General features: G+C 43.6%; 1 protein-coding gene across 1 annotated transcript in view; it reads right to left on the bottom strand.

Moving 5' to 3' along the window:
* PREP (prolyl endopeptidase) overlaps positions 1-18,747 on the bottom strand; it is a 90,230-nt gene that overhangs the window by 20,633 nt on the left and 50,850 nt on the right. Inside the window, exon 10 of the mRNA XM_075268145.1 lies at positions 17,946-18,049. Within this exon, the coding sequence (XP_075124246.1) occupies positions 17,946-18,049 (104 nt within the window). The remainder of the gene's footprint in view (positions 1-17,945; positions 18,050-18,747) is intronic.

Raw genomic sequence — 18,747 nt, 5'->3', positions numbered from 1 at the left:
CTGCCACAGTGTTAGTTGGCATGACTCCTCTGGCCCCACCGGAAAGTTCAATCTCCATTTCCTCCTCATCCTCCATGTCTACCCATCCGCGCTGCAACAATGGGACGATTCGAAGTTGCCCGGAAGCCTCCTGTATCACCATCACATCATCGGACAACTCTTCTTCCTCCTCCTCCTCCTCCTCCTCCTCCTCCTCCATTAAACGCAGTGAAGCGGACAGATGTGTGGACCTACTCTCCAGCTGTGATGGATCGGATGCTATCCCTAACTCCTCTGTGTGATCTGAGTTATCCCTGATGTCAATCAGGGATTCTCTCAGAACACACAAGAGCGGGATTGTAAGGCTCACCATCGCATCCTCAGAGCTCACCCTCCTTGTGGACTCCTCAAAGACCCGTAGGATGTCACAAAGGTCTCTCATCCATGGCCACTCATGGATGTGAAACTGAGGCAGCTGACTTTGTGGCACCCTAGGGTTTTGTAGCTGGTATTCCATCAAAGGTCTCTGCTGCTCAACCACTCTATTCAACATCTGAAACGTTGAGTTCCAGCGTGTGGGGACGTCGCACAAAAGCCGGTGTTGTGGCACATGCAGGCGTTGCTGGAGAGATTTTAAGCTAGCAGCGGCTACTGTCGACTTGCGAAAGTGGGCGCACATGCGCCGCACTTTCACCAGTAGCTCTGGAACATTGGGGTAGCTCTTTAGGAAACGTTGCACCACTAGGTTGAAGACGTGGGCCAGGCATGGAACATGTTGGAGTCCGGCAAGCTCCAGAGCTGCTACCAGGTTCCGGCCGTTATCACAAACGACCATGCCTGGGCCCAGGTGCAGCGGCTCAAACCATATTGCCGTCTCATCGAGGAGGGCATCCCTCACCTCGGAGGCAGTGTGCTGTCTGTCCCCCAAGCTGATCAGCTTCAGCACAGCCTGCTGACGTCTACCAACGCCAGTGCTGCAACGTTTCCAACTCGTAGCTGGGGTCAATCTAACAGCGGAGGAGGAGGCGGTGGCGGAGGAGGAGGCGGTGGCGGAGGAGGAGGCGGTAGAGGAGGAGGAGGAGGGGGGTGTTCTTCTCGTGTCCCTGCCAGGAATGTTAGGCGGGGAGACGAGGTACACCGGGCCAGTTTGGGAAGCAGTCCCAGCCTCAACTACATTCACCCAGTGTGCCGTCAGTGAAATGTAGCGTCCCTGTCCGCATGCACTTGTCCACGCGTCGGTGGTCAAGTGGACCTTTGTGCAAAGCGCGGAACTAAGGGCCCGCCTGATGTTGAGTGACACGTGCTGGTGCAAGGCGGGGACGGCACACCGGGAGAAGTAGTGACGGCTAGGGACGGCATAGCGAGGTGCCGCAGTTGCCATCAGGTCCAGGAAGGCGGGAGTTTCAACAAGCCGGAACGCCAACATCTCCTGGGCCAGCAGTTTAGCGATGTTGGCGTTCAAGGCTTGCGCGTGTGGGTGGTTAGCAGTGTATTTCTGCCGCCGCTCCAATGTCTGAGAGATGGTGGGTTGTTGTAAAGAAACGCCTGATGGTGCCTTTGATGGTGCAGGAGAAGGAGATAAGACAGGACCAGGGGAGGATGAGGTAGAAGTCAACAAAGTGGCGGAGGCAGATGAAGTGGTGTCCTGGCTCGTCCTCTGGAGTGCATCGCCAGCACAGTCAGCAGTGGCAGTGGCAGAGGCAGAGGCAGTGGCAGTGGCAGTGGCGTGAACGGCAGGCGGCCTTTGTCCTGCCGTTGCTGCCTGCCACTGATTCCAGTGCTTGGATTCCAAATGACGGCGCATTGAAGTGGTGGACAGGTTGCTCTTCTCAGAGCCCCTAATCAATTTCGAGAGGCAAATTGTGCAGACAACACTATATCTGTCCTCGGCGCATTCCTTGAAAAAACTCCACACCTTCGAGAAACGTGCCCTCGAGGTGGGAGTTTTTCGGGGCTGGGTACGAACTGGAACATCTTGGGAGATTCCGGGTGTGGCCTGGCTTCGCCTAAGCTGCTGACCTCTGCCTCTGCCTCTAGCTACCCTTTTTGGTGCTGCACCTGCCTCAACATCCACACTACTTTCCCCGCTTGACATCCCCCCTGTCCAGGTCGGGTCAGTGTCCTCATCATCCACCACTTCCTCTTCCAACTCCTGTCTCATCTCCTCCTCCCGCACAATGCGCCGGTCAACTGGATGCCCTGACGGCAACTGCGTCACATCATCGTCGATGAGGGTGGGTTGCTGGTCATCCACCACCAAATCGAACGGAGATGGAGGAGACTCTAGTGTTTGAGCATCTGGACACAGATGCTCCTCTGTTAGGTTCGTGGAATCGTGACGTGGAGAGGCAGGTTGAGGGACAATGAAAGGAGCGGAGAACAGCTCTGGGGAGCAGGGACAGTTTGGGTTATTGTTCTGTAAAGCTTCGGAATTTTGGGAGGAAGGAAGACAAGACTGTTGGGTAATAGGAGGAGAGGAGGCAGAGTCTGACTGGCTGCTGGACAATGTGCTGTAAGCGTTCTCTGACAGCCATTGCAAGACCTGTTCCTGGTTCTCGGGCCTACTAAGGTTTGTACCCTGCAGTTTAGTTAATGTGGCAAGCAACCCTGGCACTGTGGAGTGGCGCAATGCTTGCTGCCCCACAGGAGTAGGCACGGGACGCCCTGTGGCTTCACTGCTACCTTGCTCCCCAGAACCATTCCCCCGACCTCGCCCACGGCCTCGTCCACGTCCCTTTCCGGGAGCCTTGCGCATTTTGAATTCCTAGTTAGAAATTGGCACTGTATACCAGTAGTAAAAATTGTGGGTGCACGTAACCCCAATATATTCTTTGAATTCCCAGTCAGACACTGGCACTATATGGCAGTAGCAAGAAATGAGGGTATTTGTATTCCCAATATATTCTTTGAATTCCCAGTCAGACAATGGCACTGTATACCAGTAGTAAAAATTGTGGGTGCACGTAACCCCAATATATTCTTTGAATTCCCAGTCAGAAACTGGCACTATATGGCAGTAGCAAGAAATGAGGGTATTTGTATTCCCAATATATTCTTTGAATTCCCAGTCAGACAATGGCACTGTATACCAGTAGTAAAAATTGTGGGTGCACGTAACCACAATATATTCTTTGAATTACCAGTCAGAAACTGGCACTATATGGCAGTAGCAAGAAATGAGGGTATTTGTATTCCCAATATATTCTTTGAATTCCCAGTCAGACAATGGCACTGTATACCAGTAGTAAAAATTGTGGGTGCACGTAACCACAATATATTCTTTGAATTACCAGTCAGAAACTGGCACTATATGGCAGTAGCAAGAAATGAGGGTATTTGTATTCCCAATATATTCTTTGAATTCCCAGTCAGACAATGGCACTGTATACCAGTAGTAAAAATTGTGGGTGCACGTAACCACAATATATTCTTTGAATTACCAGTCAGAAACTGGCACTATATGGCAGTAGCAAGAAATGAGGGTATTTGTATTCCCAATATATTCTTTGAATTCCCAGTCAGACAATGGCACTGTATACCAGTAGTAAAAATTGTGGGTGCACGTAACCACAATATATTCTTTGAATTACCAGTCAGAAACTGGCACTATATGGCAGTAGCAAGAAATGAGGGTATTTGTATTCCCAATATATTCTTTGAATTCCCAGTCAGACAATGGCACTGTATACCAGTAGTAAAAATTGTGGGTGCACGTAATCCCAATATATTCTTTGAATTCCCAGTCAGACACTGGCACTATATGGCAGTAGCAAGAAATGAGGGTATTTGTATTCCCAATATATTCTTTGAATTCCCAGTCAGACAATGGCACTGTATACCAGTAGTAAAAATTGTGGGTGCACGTAACCCCAATATATTCTTTGAATTACCAGTCAGAAACTGGCACTATATGGCAGTAGCAAGAAATGAGGGTATTTATAACCCCAATATATTCTTTGAATTCCCAGTCAGACAATGGCACTGTATACCAGTAGTAAAAATTGTGGGTGCACGTAACCCCAATATATTCTTTGAATTACCAGTCAGAAACTGGCACTATATGGCAGTAGCAAGAAATGAGGGTATTTGTATTCCCAATATATTCTTTGAATTCCCAGTCAGACAATGGCACTGTATACCAGTAGTAAAAATTGTGGGTGCACGTAACCCCAATATATTCTTTGAATTACCAGTCAGAAACTGGCACTATATGGCAGTAGCAAGAAATGAGGGTATTTATAACCTCAATATATTCTTTGAATTCCCAGTCAGACAATGGCACTGTATACCAGTAGTAAAAATTGTGGGTGTATATAGCCCCAATTCTATTGCTAGGGGACTTGCAGGGTATTTCTGGGGTGAAGGTGGGGGGGCACACCGTTGGAACGGGTATCGGGGTATATATCGGGTATACGGGAATACACTGACAGTGTATTCCATTCAGGATCCTGGGAAAGCTGGGTTGCGGCGATTGAGCCCGTCAGTGCCACGTTACACTGACAAGCTTCTCCCTGGAATTTAGCTCTTATAAGAGCTGTTGGTTGTCTTCTCCTTCCTATCCTAGCCTGTCCCTGCCTACCCAGAATCTAAGCCCTAGCTAGCTGGACGGAAACCTCCGTCCTCGGTGAATTGCAAGCTCAGAATGACGCGAACCTGGGCGGCGCTGTTCTTTTAAATTAGAGGTCACATGTTTTCGGCAGCCAATGGGTTTTGCCTACTTTTCTCAACGTCACCGGTGTCGTAGTTCCTGTCCCACCTACCCTGCGCTGTTATTGGAGCAAAAAAGGCGCCAGGGAAGGTGGGAGGGGAATCGAGTAATGGCGCACTTTACCACGCGGTGTTCGATTCGATTCGAACATGCCGAACAGCCTAATATCCGATCGAACATGAGTTCGATAGAACACTGTTCGCTCATCTCTAATTCTGGATTGAATAGATCCAGAATGGAGATACATTTAATGTAACCTTATCTGGCTATAAATTAATTTTCCTAGCACACTCATTAATTGATTTCAAGATAATATCAAACAAATAGACCTGCGTCCCCCTGTTTGAAGCATAAAAACTAACAGCACAAAAAAAAACATATCTAGACTATAAAAATTCTTCATATCACAACATCTTAGAACAAACTCAATTATGGACAGCACAAAAGAACAGATAATAAAAGACAATAATGTGGCATATCATTTTTATCTGATATTTAACAAGGCCAATATCATCTTGAAGGAGTTCCTGTAAAATACACACACTGTGAATGCCTTGGTGTAAAAAAAAATCCTGCAAGTCACAAGGAGCTAATTATACTGAAAGAAAACCTCAAGAGAGTCTAAAAAAAACTACATGCCCGCGTTCTGCTCTTGTTCAAGATCACTTGCTACACACTGAGGAAAACCTGTACTTGCTTTGTCCTTGCACGTAACAGAAGTCCTAAGCAAAGCGAAGAGAGAATATGTTATCAAAAAGCACGTACACTTATTTCAACGTTATACTGTCAGCTACGCAACACATCTTCTCAAGCCTCTAGAATGAAGTAGCAATATATTCTTTTCCTTTTTCCATAATATACAAGTTGAGGCTTGGTTGTCCATCACGTGGCTCATACATTAAAAATGCCTTTTACAATATATCCGTCTTCATTATCCCAGATGCTGGTATCAGTGAGAAACAGAAATCTTATCGGGAAAGAAAAGTATAGGACATATCTGTTGTACACTTATTTATTGGAGCATATTACTGGCAATGGATTAAAGAGGACCTTTCACCACTTTTGGCACAGACAGTTCTATATACTGCCGGAAAGCTGACAGTGCGCTGAATTCAGCGCACTGTCGGCTTTCCTGATCTGTGCCCGGTGTAAAGAGCTTACGGTGCCGGTACCGTAGTGCTCTATGGTCAGAAGGGCGTTTCTGACAGTCAGTCAGAGACGTCCTTCTGCCCAGCGGCGCCTATCGCGCTGTGCTGTGGAGTAGGGAGGAACTCCCCCTCCCTCTGCTCACACAGCTCGTCCATAGACGAGCATTATCAGGGAGGGAGGGGGGCGTTCCTCCCCGCTCCACAGCACAGCGCGATAGGCGCCGCTGGGCAGAAGGACGTCTCTGACTGACTGTCAGAAACGCCCTTCTGACCATAGAGCACTACGGTACCGGCACCGTAAGCTCTTTACACCGGGCACAGATCGGGAAAGCCGACAGTGCGCTAAATTCAGCGCACTGTCAGCTTTCCGGCAGTATGTAGAACTGCCTGTGCCCAAAAGTGGTGAAAGGTCCTCTTTAAACAACATATCTTTCAGAGGATTTGTAACAGTTTTATTGATTCTCAAGCCTCGGTCAGGGCCGCTTTAACCATAGGGCAAATGGTGCACCCAAACTGGGCCCTAAGGCAGCAGGGGCTCCTCTCAGTCATCCCAGATCCAGACCATTTCAGGTGCTGCTATCCCAGGTAATGAAAGCCTGTTTGTTAAGGGATATTTCCTATATCATTTATATCTATCTGTAGTGACATGGATTGTGATCCCCATGTGTGTCTGTCCACAGACACATATGGAAAGGAGAGGTAATCAACAATATAGAGCAAAGGCCGGAAAAAAATGGGAAACTCCCCAAATACCCTTTCCATCTAATCTGCATATGGATGAAATTGAGACTTTCTTAATAACTGAGCTTCAATGCTGAATAACAGGCATATTTAGAAAGTCCATACGAGCACTACAAGGTAGTGGAATTACTTTCATTATACTTTACTTGCTGATAGGCTCCTTTTACATCTTCATATTTTGGTTTCATAAAATCTATGTTCATTCTCCCTGACTTTTCCATTAGGAATTTCCTTCTTACTATTCTCCCCATGTTTGCATGGGTTTCCTCCCACATGCCAAAAACATGCTGATAAATAAATAGGCTTCCTGTAAAACAGTTGACCCTTGTGAGTTATGGGGGATGAGCACCTGTATGGCAGCCCCTAAATCCCCTACACCACAATACTCAATGCAGTCCCTTGGAGAGAAAAGAGCATTATAAATGTTTGTGACTGTCATACATTATAAAACTGCCCAGTGTTATATGAATGGAGGAAAGGACTGAAGACTCCTGTACAGGGCTGCACCTCTAATGAGGTGAGGGCCTCAGACGACACTCTGGAGGGCAAGAGATTGCCCCTCTGAAAACAACCTGAGTGGCCCTCTCCTGCACTTTATAAATACTAGGTTTCTCCAGAATGATGGGCTCACATTATAATAAAACCTTAGCAAAGAGAAGGTAATTTTACATTCACAAGGGCTGTAGGCTCCAGCCATTGTTACTATATATTTCTGTACAAAATATGGCTCAAAAGACTTATGTACACTGCAAGCCGATGGCTGGTCAGATAATGGAGGGGGTGTACATCTCACCCAGACTACTAAAGGTGGGTGAGATGAGAAAACTCCAGTAAGAATGTTTCTCAGCAGATAACTATTGTCTGCTGAGGGTTATTTCCAAGTTCTGGTTACTGGGCTGGATTTTTAGGAATGGCAGGTAGGTTGGTAGTGGGACCTGTCATTCCACCCCCCTCCAGTCCACACTTTGGGGATGTTCCGGCAACGACTCAGCTGCAGAGTCTCCTCATCAAGAGAGTTTAAGAAGCCAGCTCCAGCAGCAGACTTTGGGACAGAGCTTGGCTAGAGAGCCAGAAGGAAGGTCAGACTATTGGAGCTGTCTTGGTTGATGCAACCTACTGTTGAGTTTGCTATTATAGGAGAGGTAACCTATTCTATGTTTAGTTAGAGCAGGGGTCTCAAACTCAACTCAGCATGTGGGCCGCAGAGCAAGATCCCAGCCAGTCGGCGGGCCGCACCGCGGCAAATTTAGCTCCACCCACTTTATGTTGACTCCGCCCATTCATTTTTCATGTGCCCCCACACTGTATTATCCTCCTACAGTCACCCGTAAACTATATGTCCCCCCTCCACCTTTCCCCCAGTTACATATACACCCTTCATCTGCCCCCAGATTCATGTCCCCCCATCTCTGCCCCCAGATTCATGTCCCTCCATTTCTGCCCCCAGTTTCATGTCCCCCCCATCTCTGCCCCCAGATTCATGTCCCTCCATTTCTGCCCCAGTGTCATGCCGTTCTCCCCCCTCCCTTCGTCTGCCCCCAGTGTCATGAGCCCCTTCATTCCACCTCAATGTTTAAAGAGGACCTTCCACCATTTTGCCCACAGGCAGTTCTATATACTGCCGGAAAGCTGACAGTGCGCTGGGTTCAGCACACTGTCGGCTTTCCCGATGTGGGCCCAGTGTGAAGAGCTTACGGTCCGATACCGTAGCTCTTCTATGGTCAGAAGAGCGTCTCTGACACTCAGTCAGAGACGTCCTTCTTCACAGCACAGCCAATCGCGCTGTGCTGTGAGAGCCGGGAGGAACGCCCCCTCCCTCCCTGATAATGCTCGTCTATGGACGAGTACTGCGAGCAGAGGGAGGGGGCGTTCCTCCCGGCTCTCACAGCACAGCGCGATAGGCGCTTCTGGGCAGAAGGACATCTCTGGCTAACTGTCAGAAACGCCCTTCTGACCATAGAAGAGCTACGGTACCGGACCGTAAGCTCTTCACACCGGGCACAGATCGGGAAAGCCGACATTGTGCTGAACTCAGCGCACTGACAGCTTTCCGGCAGTATATAGAACTGCCTGTGGGCAAAATGGTGAAACGTCCGGATTCAACTTGGATCCGGCGTCCCTAGGCTTGTGCGGGCCGCACAAAATTGTTCGGGGGGCCGCATGCTGCCCGCGGGCCGCGAGTTTGAGACCCCTGAGTTAGAGCTTAGCCGGGCAGGTATTTATTTTTGTATTGTTTCCTTTTGTTGCTGCACTACCTTTTTGAGTGGAAATAAATAGAGATGAGCGAGTAGTATTCGATCGAATACTGGTATCTGTCGAATACCACGCAGGAAAAATCCATTGAATTCAATGCAAAAACTTCCTCATGCTCCTCGTCCTGCTACTTCCGGAACTTGGAGGATCCAAGGTATCGAACTTTGGTTTCCATGGAAACTGGAACAACATTCCCGTTTTTTCCCCATAGACTATAATAGGATTCGATATTCGAACAAATACTACTCGCTCATCTCTAGAAATAAACTCTACCTTTGTCTTGGACTAAAGAATCTGGACTTTTGTGTCTATGCCACCCCACCTAGCAACCCCAGACCTTGACAACATGTACGTGGAAACAAAATGAACTATGAACATGAATAGAGGCTGCAATGAGATCAGCTCTAGTGAAAGCAAGCTTTGTAGTATATCATTGAGGTCAACATTATTATTGTAACTCTTGAATGTTTAGTATAAAAAGGGCAACATATCTTCAGAAATAAACAGAAGTGGACCAGTGTCCCATTACATAACTTTAACCTTAACCAATAGTTCTCCTCATATGGAGCAGCTTTCTCTAGTGTCTGTACCCCCAGAACATCTTCCATTGTGAGCGTGCCGTAGATCTTGTTGTCTTTATTATGCACTCATTGTCATGAGGTTTGCATATCCGGAATCTTACAAAGCTAGCTATGTTTTTCATCTGACTGCTGTTGAAGGAGAGTAGCTCCCCTCCCTACTGCTCCACTAAGTGTATTCCATCCTTCTACACACATATTTAAGTTTGCTATCTATAAAGATAATGCTAGGATGCATTCTCGAAGAACTATAGGACTGATTTTTATTCACTGGAGCTAAGCAGAATGAAAGACCGAAAGCAGAGAGCTAGAAAACTGAAAAATTGATATCTAAAGTTTAATGGAATATTGTATAACACTTCACTATACTATAACATTTGCCTTTCAATATTTGTCTGAAAATGGACAACCCGTTTAACCATGAAAGCCACCTTAAAGTAATGTGCCCATAAGATAGTGTGATTGAATGTGAGAAAGTTTCTCTTCTATTCACCTGCGCTGATCACAAAGGGCGATTTGCTTCCAATAACTGGCATCCATTATTCTGCATAAAGAATGCAAGTAGTTGACCAGGGTGGGGTCACGCGATAGTCAACAGATCGCCAATACTTTTAAACATGGCTATTATCAAGAATGAGCATTCCTACCAGCTCTTGTTGTCCATACCAGCCCTGAATACCAGGGATGTTTAATAGAGCCCTTAGTCTGACTCTGCCCTTTAGTTCAGACTGAACAGTAGGTGCCATTAATCATGTCCTGACATTGTTTTTAATTTAGTATTTTTTTTTCCTGCCAAGTTTGTATTTTGTTATTTTGTGTCTGGTACTTTTCTGTATCAAACATACGAGTTTATACGGAATACATGCAAGCATTTTGACAAAACACCTTTTTAGCAGATTATTTAAATGGTGTATTTAATACCTACAAGCAGTACTTTTCTCTCCAGATTTTCTATTCGGAAACCACACGGTCCTCATTATAGTCTATGGGATCCGCTGGATTGTAAAGGTAACCACTTTTCTATGCAGATTAAGTTTGCGTTTGGGGTGTTAAATAAATATAATATATATATATATATATATATATATATATATATATATATATATATTTTAAAATGAACATTAATAAATTAATAAACATAGAAGAAACTGCTTTGAGCAGCAAAATAACAGTGAAGGTGAATCTGCACTTTAGATATAATTAAAAAATTACAAGGAAATACAAAGGATGCTGCAAATTAATTGACTGCAATAAATAACAGCTGGTTATTGCTTAAATACAATGCCTCCAAACACTAGTCCCAGCGGATCTGACAAGCAGATTGCTGAATACTGCACAATGCTTAGCTCTCGGTAATTAGACTACAGTGGGAGACCCGGCAAATGATCTGCAGAAGTTGTTTATGTTTCTTTACTGTTCTACTTCACTGGTTACATTAGCTTTACATAGACAGTCACCCAATGATAATACACTATAGTGTGGGCAACAGATGCATGAAACAAAAAGACAAAATGGAGAAACAATAGAGATATGCAATAAATGGATATCAGATATGGCAACTGAAGAAATTTCATACTATCTACCTTTGGTTATAAATGGAGTTACACAATGGTATTCAAATGGAATCACTGAGGACAAAAAGATGTGTCTTGTCCCACTGCTAGCCGTAGCATGAAAGAATTTGTTGCCTCAAGGAATATATGTGGTACACAACAAACCCAGTATATGCTAGGTTTACACTTGCATTCGGGTTTTGTTCATGGGGTCTGCTTGGGGATCCCACAAATGGAAACCTAATCCGCTTAAAAAGTGGTTACCCACAGAAACCCATGGATCCCATAGACTATTATAAGGTCTGACAGGTTTCTACCCCACGGCTTTAAGGGCCTGACGGGTATAGGCATAATGTTGGACGGAATGCCTGAACGGGCAACCTGTGCAGGTGTGAATTCAGCCTTTATAGAAACACTAAACAGAGAAAATTGAAAACAATTACTAACAATTGCGTTCTTAGGGCTAGTTCACACGGGAGCAAGGAGGCGGGGGCCTCAAAATCCGCCTCCATACAATGGTGGCCTATGAAGACCACTAGCGAGCTGCCCTTTCTTCAGGCGGGTTCCGCGGCCCGCCAAGCCGGGGCTTCCGCCTGGCAGAAGCAACCTCCGCAGTTAGCCCATTAATTTGAGCCGACTCCGGAAGGGGAAGTCGCGACCGTGACAGTCGTTGCAGGCTGGTTTTGACCCGAAAGTGACACAGCTCCCTGCGTCACTCTCGGTGCCAAAATCCGCCCCACTGTCCCCCGTGTGAACGAGCCCTTACAGAGGATCTGTACTATCCTTTGACTTCTTCAGTTCTATGTGGTTGTATATGGCAATATACTTGTGCCACTCCATTGAATCCACAAGATTATTCTTTCTCATGCTTTTTCTGTTCCAAATTTCATTAGTTTTGGTCACAGATACAAGTGTACTGTCAGGTACATGGTCCTGACAACAAGTTCTCTATACAGGCTTATTTTTGTCTTTCAGTCTCATATTTTCTTCCTTTTGTCTCCCACTTTATACTAACATACATCCAGTAGGTTTTAGGAGTGTACGTTTACAGAGGGACGGTACATAACTTTGTCAAGTACATCAGTAAAAAAACACCAAAATATTTGTCATGAAGATTTCTTAGAAGAAACTTCTGCTATGAAACAAAGTCTTCTCTCACTTTATAAGGGAAGTTTTTTCAGTCAACATGAGTATACGCTCCATTGTCTGTCTGATGATCCTCAACACTTAATTCCTCTAACAACAAAGCACAAACACCCCAAAATATTTATACTTGCTGTGTAAAAGGAAAACGGAGCATTGATGGAAGCCCCGGAGAATGCCAGATACAGAAACGTCAACAGCTATTTTAGGATGACAAATCCACAAAGTGGATTTTAATGCTTATAAAACTCCTACAGAATATTTCAGCTTTAGCTTAGAGGATGGCTATTTCTTACTGAACATTTGCTTTTAGGAAGAAGGTTTGTTTAGGATGGAAACATTTCCTAAAACAGAGAGATCCAAAACATAACCCGGAGATAGACTGATCTACAGTATCAGTATATAATGAAAGGACACCAGGTTACTGGCTGGAGAACTAGTGGTCTGGCAAGTAAGGTGTGAGAGCGGATACCTGGTAACAGATCATACTAGCATACTGGCAACATTACAATGCTCAGCCCATGAAAGCAATTGCATATGGACAGAGCATAACTAAAATGAATTCAAGAGTGGCTATACTGACGCAAATCGTAATAAATAAATAAAAAAACAGAACAAAAAAAAACCTGATTCCCTCAGCTGCAGCCTAAAATTAGTAGGAAATACTGTAGCATATGCAAACACCACCACTGAAATTTTGAGTTATACTGTGTTTGTTTAGTATATGCACCACATAAATCAGATTATTTTTCCATTAAGGTTCCTGTAAATGTATAGTATACAATTTAGCAAAAATAGTACTTGCACAGAGGGTTTCTCAGGCTGAATCTTTCACTCTTTATTGACCTTACAGGAAACATTAAAGTGCATGCCATTGAGCTCAATGCTTGTTTATTTTCATCTATTTGGCTGCCTTGCCATACAGCCTGTCCTGCTGCTAGGTGCTACAGAAAATGTGAAGGTTTGGGGCCACACGGTGGCTCAGTGGTTAGCACTGCAGCCTTGCAGCGCTGGAGTCCTGGTGTTCAAAATCCCGCCAAGGGCATAAAACTATCTGCAAGGAGTTTGTATGTTCTCCCCGTGTTGAATGGATTTCCATCCCATATTCCAAAAAAGACATGATGATAGGGAAAAATGTACATTGTGAGCTCTATGTGGGGCTCACAATCTACATAAAAAAAAAAAAAAGAAAAAAAGAAAATGTGAAGGTTCAAACTGCCCCCAACAGATTTTACACTCCTGATTATGCTATCAAAATAGCAGAAACGCGTAGGGTGAACTGTAAGACAGTTACTGTCATGAGTGAAGGCTACAGTGAAGGACCGGAAACGTATAGTGCCCCCTGCTGGTGTTTACAGCTTCTTAGAGAATAAGCGGAGCTTTACTCCTTCTGTCTGATCATGGCTGTCATTATACCACAGCCATCCATGAAGGAGTCAGGCTGTGGTAAAGTATTAGTAGCAGTCGTTCTTTAGACTAAAAACTCCACAACTCTATGTTGGTACTAACGGTTTAGATAACAAACACAATGTAGATGAAAGCCACATAACCTGTACAGTTTTTAGGAGTTTGCTCTGGTGATAATTTTGACCACATTTCTTAAAGGGATTCTACCATTAAAAAAACCATTTTTTCTAGGTAACATGTCGGAATAGCCTTTAGAAAGGCTATTCGTCTCCTACCTTTGGAAGTGATCTCCGCCACACCATTCGTTCTAAACACCGGTTTGTACCGGTATGCTAATTAGTTCTCTCGCAGCGATGGGGGCGTCCCCCAGCGCAGGAGATGTGATGGGGGCATCCCCATTGCTGCTCGAAAACCGACTGCAGCGCCGCCTCTATGTTCTTCTGTATCCTCCCTTTCCTTCTTCAACTTGATGTCGGACGCCTGCGCAGTACGCTCTGTTCGGCGAACTTTGCCGAACGTACTTCGCATGCCGGTGGCCATAGTGCCAACACCACAATTTCGCGCATGCGTAGTACGTTCCTCGAAGTCTTCGCCGAACAGAGCGTACTGCGCAGGCGTCCGACATCAAGCCAAAGAAGGAAGGGGAGGATACCGAAGAACATAGAGGCGGCGTTGCAGTCGGTTTCCGAGCAGCAATGGGGACACCCCATCGCATCTCCTGCGCTGGGGGACGCCCCCATCGCTGCGATAGAACTAATTAGCATACCGGTACAAACCGGTATTTCGAACGAACGGCGGAGAGCACTTCCAAAGGTAGGAGATGAATAGCCTTTCTAAAGGCTATTCCGACGTGTTACCTAGAAAAAAATAGTTTTTTAATGGTAGAATCCCTTTAAATCTGCCGCGTCACTTTATGCAGTAATAACTTTGGAATGCTTAAAATTATCCATGTGATACTGTGATTATCTTTGTTACATGCTATACTTTAGGTAAGTGGTAAATTTTAGTTCATATGTTTTGGATTTATTTATAAGAAATAAATCCCAAATTTCAGGTAAATATGACAAATTTCAAAACCCGCACCATTTAAAATATTAGTTAACCCCCTAGTGTTAACATGACTCTTAAGACTACTTGCCGGCAGTAAACTACTTTGGAGTGTGTTTTTTTTTACCACTTATTTGTCTTTATGACAGACAGCTGCTTTTTTCCCTCCCTGTGAGAATGATGTGACAGAGGAGGAGAAAGAATGTTACAAGAAGTGTGAAACTTTCTTACTGCAACAAACTTTTATGTGAACACAGAGACTGGCTTATCATGGCGATCACATGAATTGGCACCAATCCACTCCTGTTGCCTTCCCTCAGTACTAAGGGCACTAGTTTCAGTCTGTACTGAAAGATACAGGGTAACAACATCGATATGTACACTATTAGGAGTACACGTAATGGGCTGCAAGCACAAGGACCAGCTCTGTAGCCCATTAATGTAAGTGGGGTTAAATATTGATATGTCTACAATGTACAAACATGAAAACACTGCATGTATTTATCACATCAAATGCAGGGTTTTCTCTCAGTTTCAGGAGAATAAACTGGTAAAATTGACAAAGGCAGACTCAGAACCTGAGAGTGGTTGAGATGTTCATATTAAGAGAAAGTTAATTCTCTTAGAATAATAAAACTTTTCAACTGTACATGTGAAGGGCTTATCTGAGCTGCAACATGACAACAATTGCAAGAATTTCCATTTTAACTGGCTTCCCGAGACCAAGCAAGAAAACACTGTCCGCATGTTTGCGTTTAAACAAAGCCGCTCGTACATTTTCATCTTTTCAGGAAACACATTCAGCTTTAGACTGGGCCTAAATTCACTAGCCCCACATTGTACTGTTCAAAGTAACCATTTTTATTCAGAATGGTAAAATGAATGGATGAATAGCTGCATTCACACATAAGCAGTATTCACCTTCTGGAGCTGGCGATAAACTTACCGGTGGTGTCAATTATATGCAATGTTTACTCTAAAGAAATGCCATTTTTATATTATGAACATAGAATATGAAAGGGAGATTAAAATGACATAGTTCCCAAAGTAAATAAATATATGGGGCTAGTTAGATTCAACACACTTGGGCGGATTTACTTATGCTGGCTGACATTTAGACAGCATAAACAGGGATAAGCAGTCAGAAAATACACAAAATCTATCAGTGTGGTGCACACAGCTTACCTGCCATGTCTTTTTACTGAATAATTGTAATTCCCATAATATTCTAGAAAATGTTTTCATTAAAGGGGCTCTATCAGCAAAATGCTGATAGAGCCCCACATATGCGTGAATAGCCTTTAAAAAGGCTGAATGCCCGCCCAGCGTGCACGATCCGTAAGTAGATAACAATCTTTTTTAGGTTATTATTTTAAAATGGGGGGGGGGGGGTAGTTTAATATAACATTTACGGTGCCTGAATAGCCTTGTTAAAGGCTATTCACGCATATGTGGGGCTCTATCAGCATGATTTTGCTGATAGAGCCCCTTTAAACACTGTGTTGTGCTGTTCCTGTGTTAGAATCCTCCACCGGTGGGTAGGGACACGTCCCTAACTTTGTAACACCGACCTATCAATCTATTTCTAAATACCGTCTGTAACTTTGCCCTATTGTGAAAATCAAGACATATCTCAAATATTTTAAAAGGTTTTTTTTTTTGTTTTCTCATTACATTAAAGGACATTAAAAGGAGTTTTCCAGCTTCAAATGGATTTCTCACACTGATAACCTATGCAAAGCGCTGCAACCCTGTTTACTGTATTGCGGTGGTGCCATGAGTAAGAGGCTGCCACCTCAAAAACGTGTGGGCCAAACTATCCATGCTGTCGATCATCATGTGAACTATGTTGTGAGTTGTTTTTTTTTGTCTCCAATGGAGTCTTGTGAATTTATGGACTTTAATATTTAATTCAACTTTTTATTAAAAGTTAAGTTTTATTATCAAATATTCATTTCTGGTGCTGGATTTACCTTCTTTGTGCATTTTGTTACCTGCCTGGGCCGGGAGGCTTTAGTTCTGTGCACCGAATGATTTCCCTTGGATCCATTTTCATGCTCCTGGGCTGTGGACTGTTTGTTTTTGTTTGAATTAGCTACTTTAAGGAGCTATATCAAGGAATGCTCCAGGGCTCTTTCTTTTAGATCCAAAGGTGCAGTTAATCATTAGAACATGAAATTATTACGGTACTGCATTCTGTACTTGATGCAAATAAGGTAAAGTAATTTTATTAGCATATAGCACCACAGAAATCTAGTGAAGAATATGTATGAACAAGATATTCAGTCATAGACGTTTTGATGTAATCCACCATCATCAGCAAATATCATAATGGACGGAAGAAGCTGGAGGCTCCTGCTGTGGCATCCATAGGCCATCAGCTTCTTATGATATTTACTGAAGAAGGTGGATTACACCGAAACGTCCCTGACTGAATATCTTGTTCTTACATATTCTTCACTGGATTACTGTGGTACTATATGTTAATAAAACTACTATACTCAATTTGCATCAAATACGGAGTGCTGTGATCATCTACTTGAGGGAGCAGCCTGCACGCTGAACCCAACCTGTACGCTGCGTCAGCTTGGAGGTTTCAAAAACGGATGATTTGTATGGGGTCCTGTCAATAGGTCATCAGTATAATGAATCCATTTGGATCCTTAAAAATCCTTTTAACCTCTGTTGCCAAAAACTCCTTATAAGGCTAGGTCGAAGGAAAAATAAAAAGTTATGGCTCTTAGAATATGGGGAGGAAAAATATACTATTAAAATTCTGATAACAGAAGTATAACATTATGGGTTATAGTCTTGGAATTTTATTGCTGAGGAAATTTGCGCTGTCTTTTCTGTATTATAATTTACTTATTGTTACAAAGACAATATTCATCTGAAGCCACATATATTCAACAAACATAACCAGCGCTCAAGAAAGGAAGGATTGATCTATATACACATAAAATATACAGTATATTAACATGATTCACGGAGAGAAAGCACTTGCAGAACTATTTCTGACTTTCATCTTACTGCAGACTCTTGCTAGCATGGGTTACAAGGCACAGCGGAAGTCATTCTCTTCTGACATTAATTCATTGATCTATTAACTCTCAGACGACTTCTAAGCTGACAGGTGTCGTTATATAACCATCATCACATTGTGTTCCTCGGGAATGACAGGACTTGAGAGAGTGGCGTGTCCAAGTAAAATGAAGTAGCGGTGCAGGTTATGCAGTCAGCTGTCTGCCTACTCCAAGACAGATTATGCCCTTCTTACCATGCCACACATTAATCATAGCTGAGCTGCTGAAGCTTCAATCCTCAGAAAATAAGAGAGTAGACATAATATTGGGTGCAAATATACAAAGCTTGTTTCTCTTTTAATCACCTGCACTGTCTGGTAGTCCGCCGGATTAAAGCCTTTGACAGTCACTTCCCGGAAAACCTTTGGTTCCTGTGTGCTTTTGGTCAGGTCATAGTGATAAATAATGCCTAAAACAAGAGTTCCGGAATGTCAACTGAGCACACATAGATCATGAGAGGAACAATACATCTGAAAGCACTATGGACCGTAATGAATGACAAAAGCTATGCACTGCTACAAAACAGCCTAAGGTACATTTATGCAGTGAATAATTTATAAGCACTTACTCCGAAGAAAATGAAGCCCTTTATAAAGATTGTTCAATTATTCCTTATAAAGAGTTCAAGCTGCAGACAGTAATTGAACAATGTAAATAATCAATGGAAACCATATAAAAACGAGACTTCCAATAATGACATTTTTCATAATACAAGGCTTAACAATCTGTTACCAATCACACAAGAGAGAGACAATGACTGAACTCCCATAAATACAGCTGATCTGGGTATTAATAATAGAGCGTGAGTAAAGCACAATCTTACATATTCAGAATTTAGTATAGGAATATCTGACTTTCATTTTCTGCTTGTTTCACTGTGTAATCTACTTTTGAAGTTGTTGAAACCAATCTTTAGCTAAAGAAATTATCATAACATTGTGCAGTTACGTATCGCTGAGCTCTAACAGCCGTGGCTGTGGAGCCTGGATCAATTTTGTGTAGAATTGGGAAAAAAGCTACCCATTCCAGCTTCAAAATAAACACTATATAATTATTGACAATGTATAATTTAAATGGGCTTTTTCAGGCAAAAACTCTTTAATAAAA

The sequence above is a fragment of the Leptodactylus fuscus genome, chromosome 3 (assembly GCF_031893055.1).
Source record: "Leptodactylus fuscus isolate aLepFus1 chromosome 3, aLepFus1.hap2, whole genome shotgun sequence".
Lineage (NCBI taxonomy): Eukaryota > Metazoa > Chordata > Amphibia > Anura > Leptodactylidae > Leptodactylus > Leptodactylus fuscus.
Note: the sequence above shows the minus strand (reverse complement) of the source record. Positions and strands in the feature narration are given on the sequence as shown.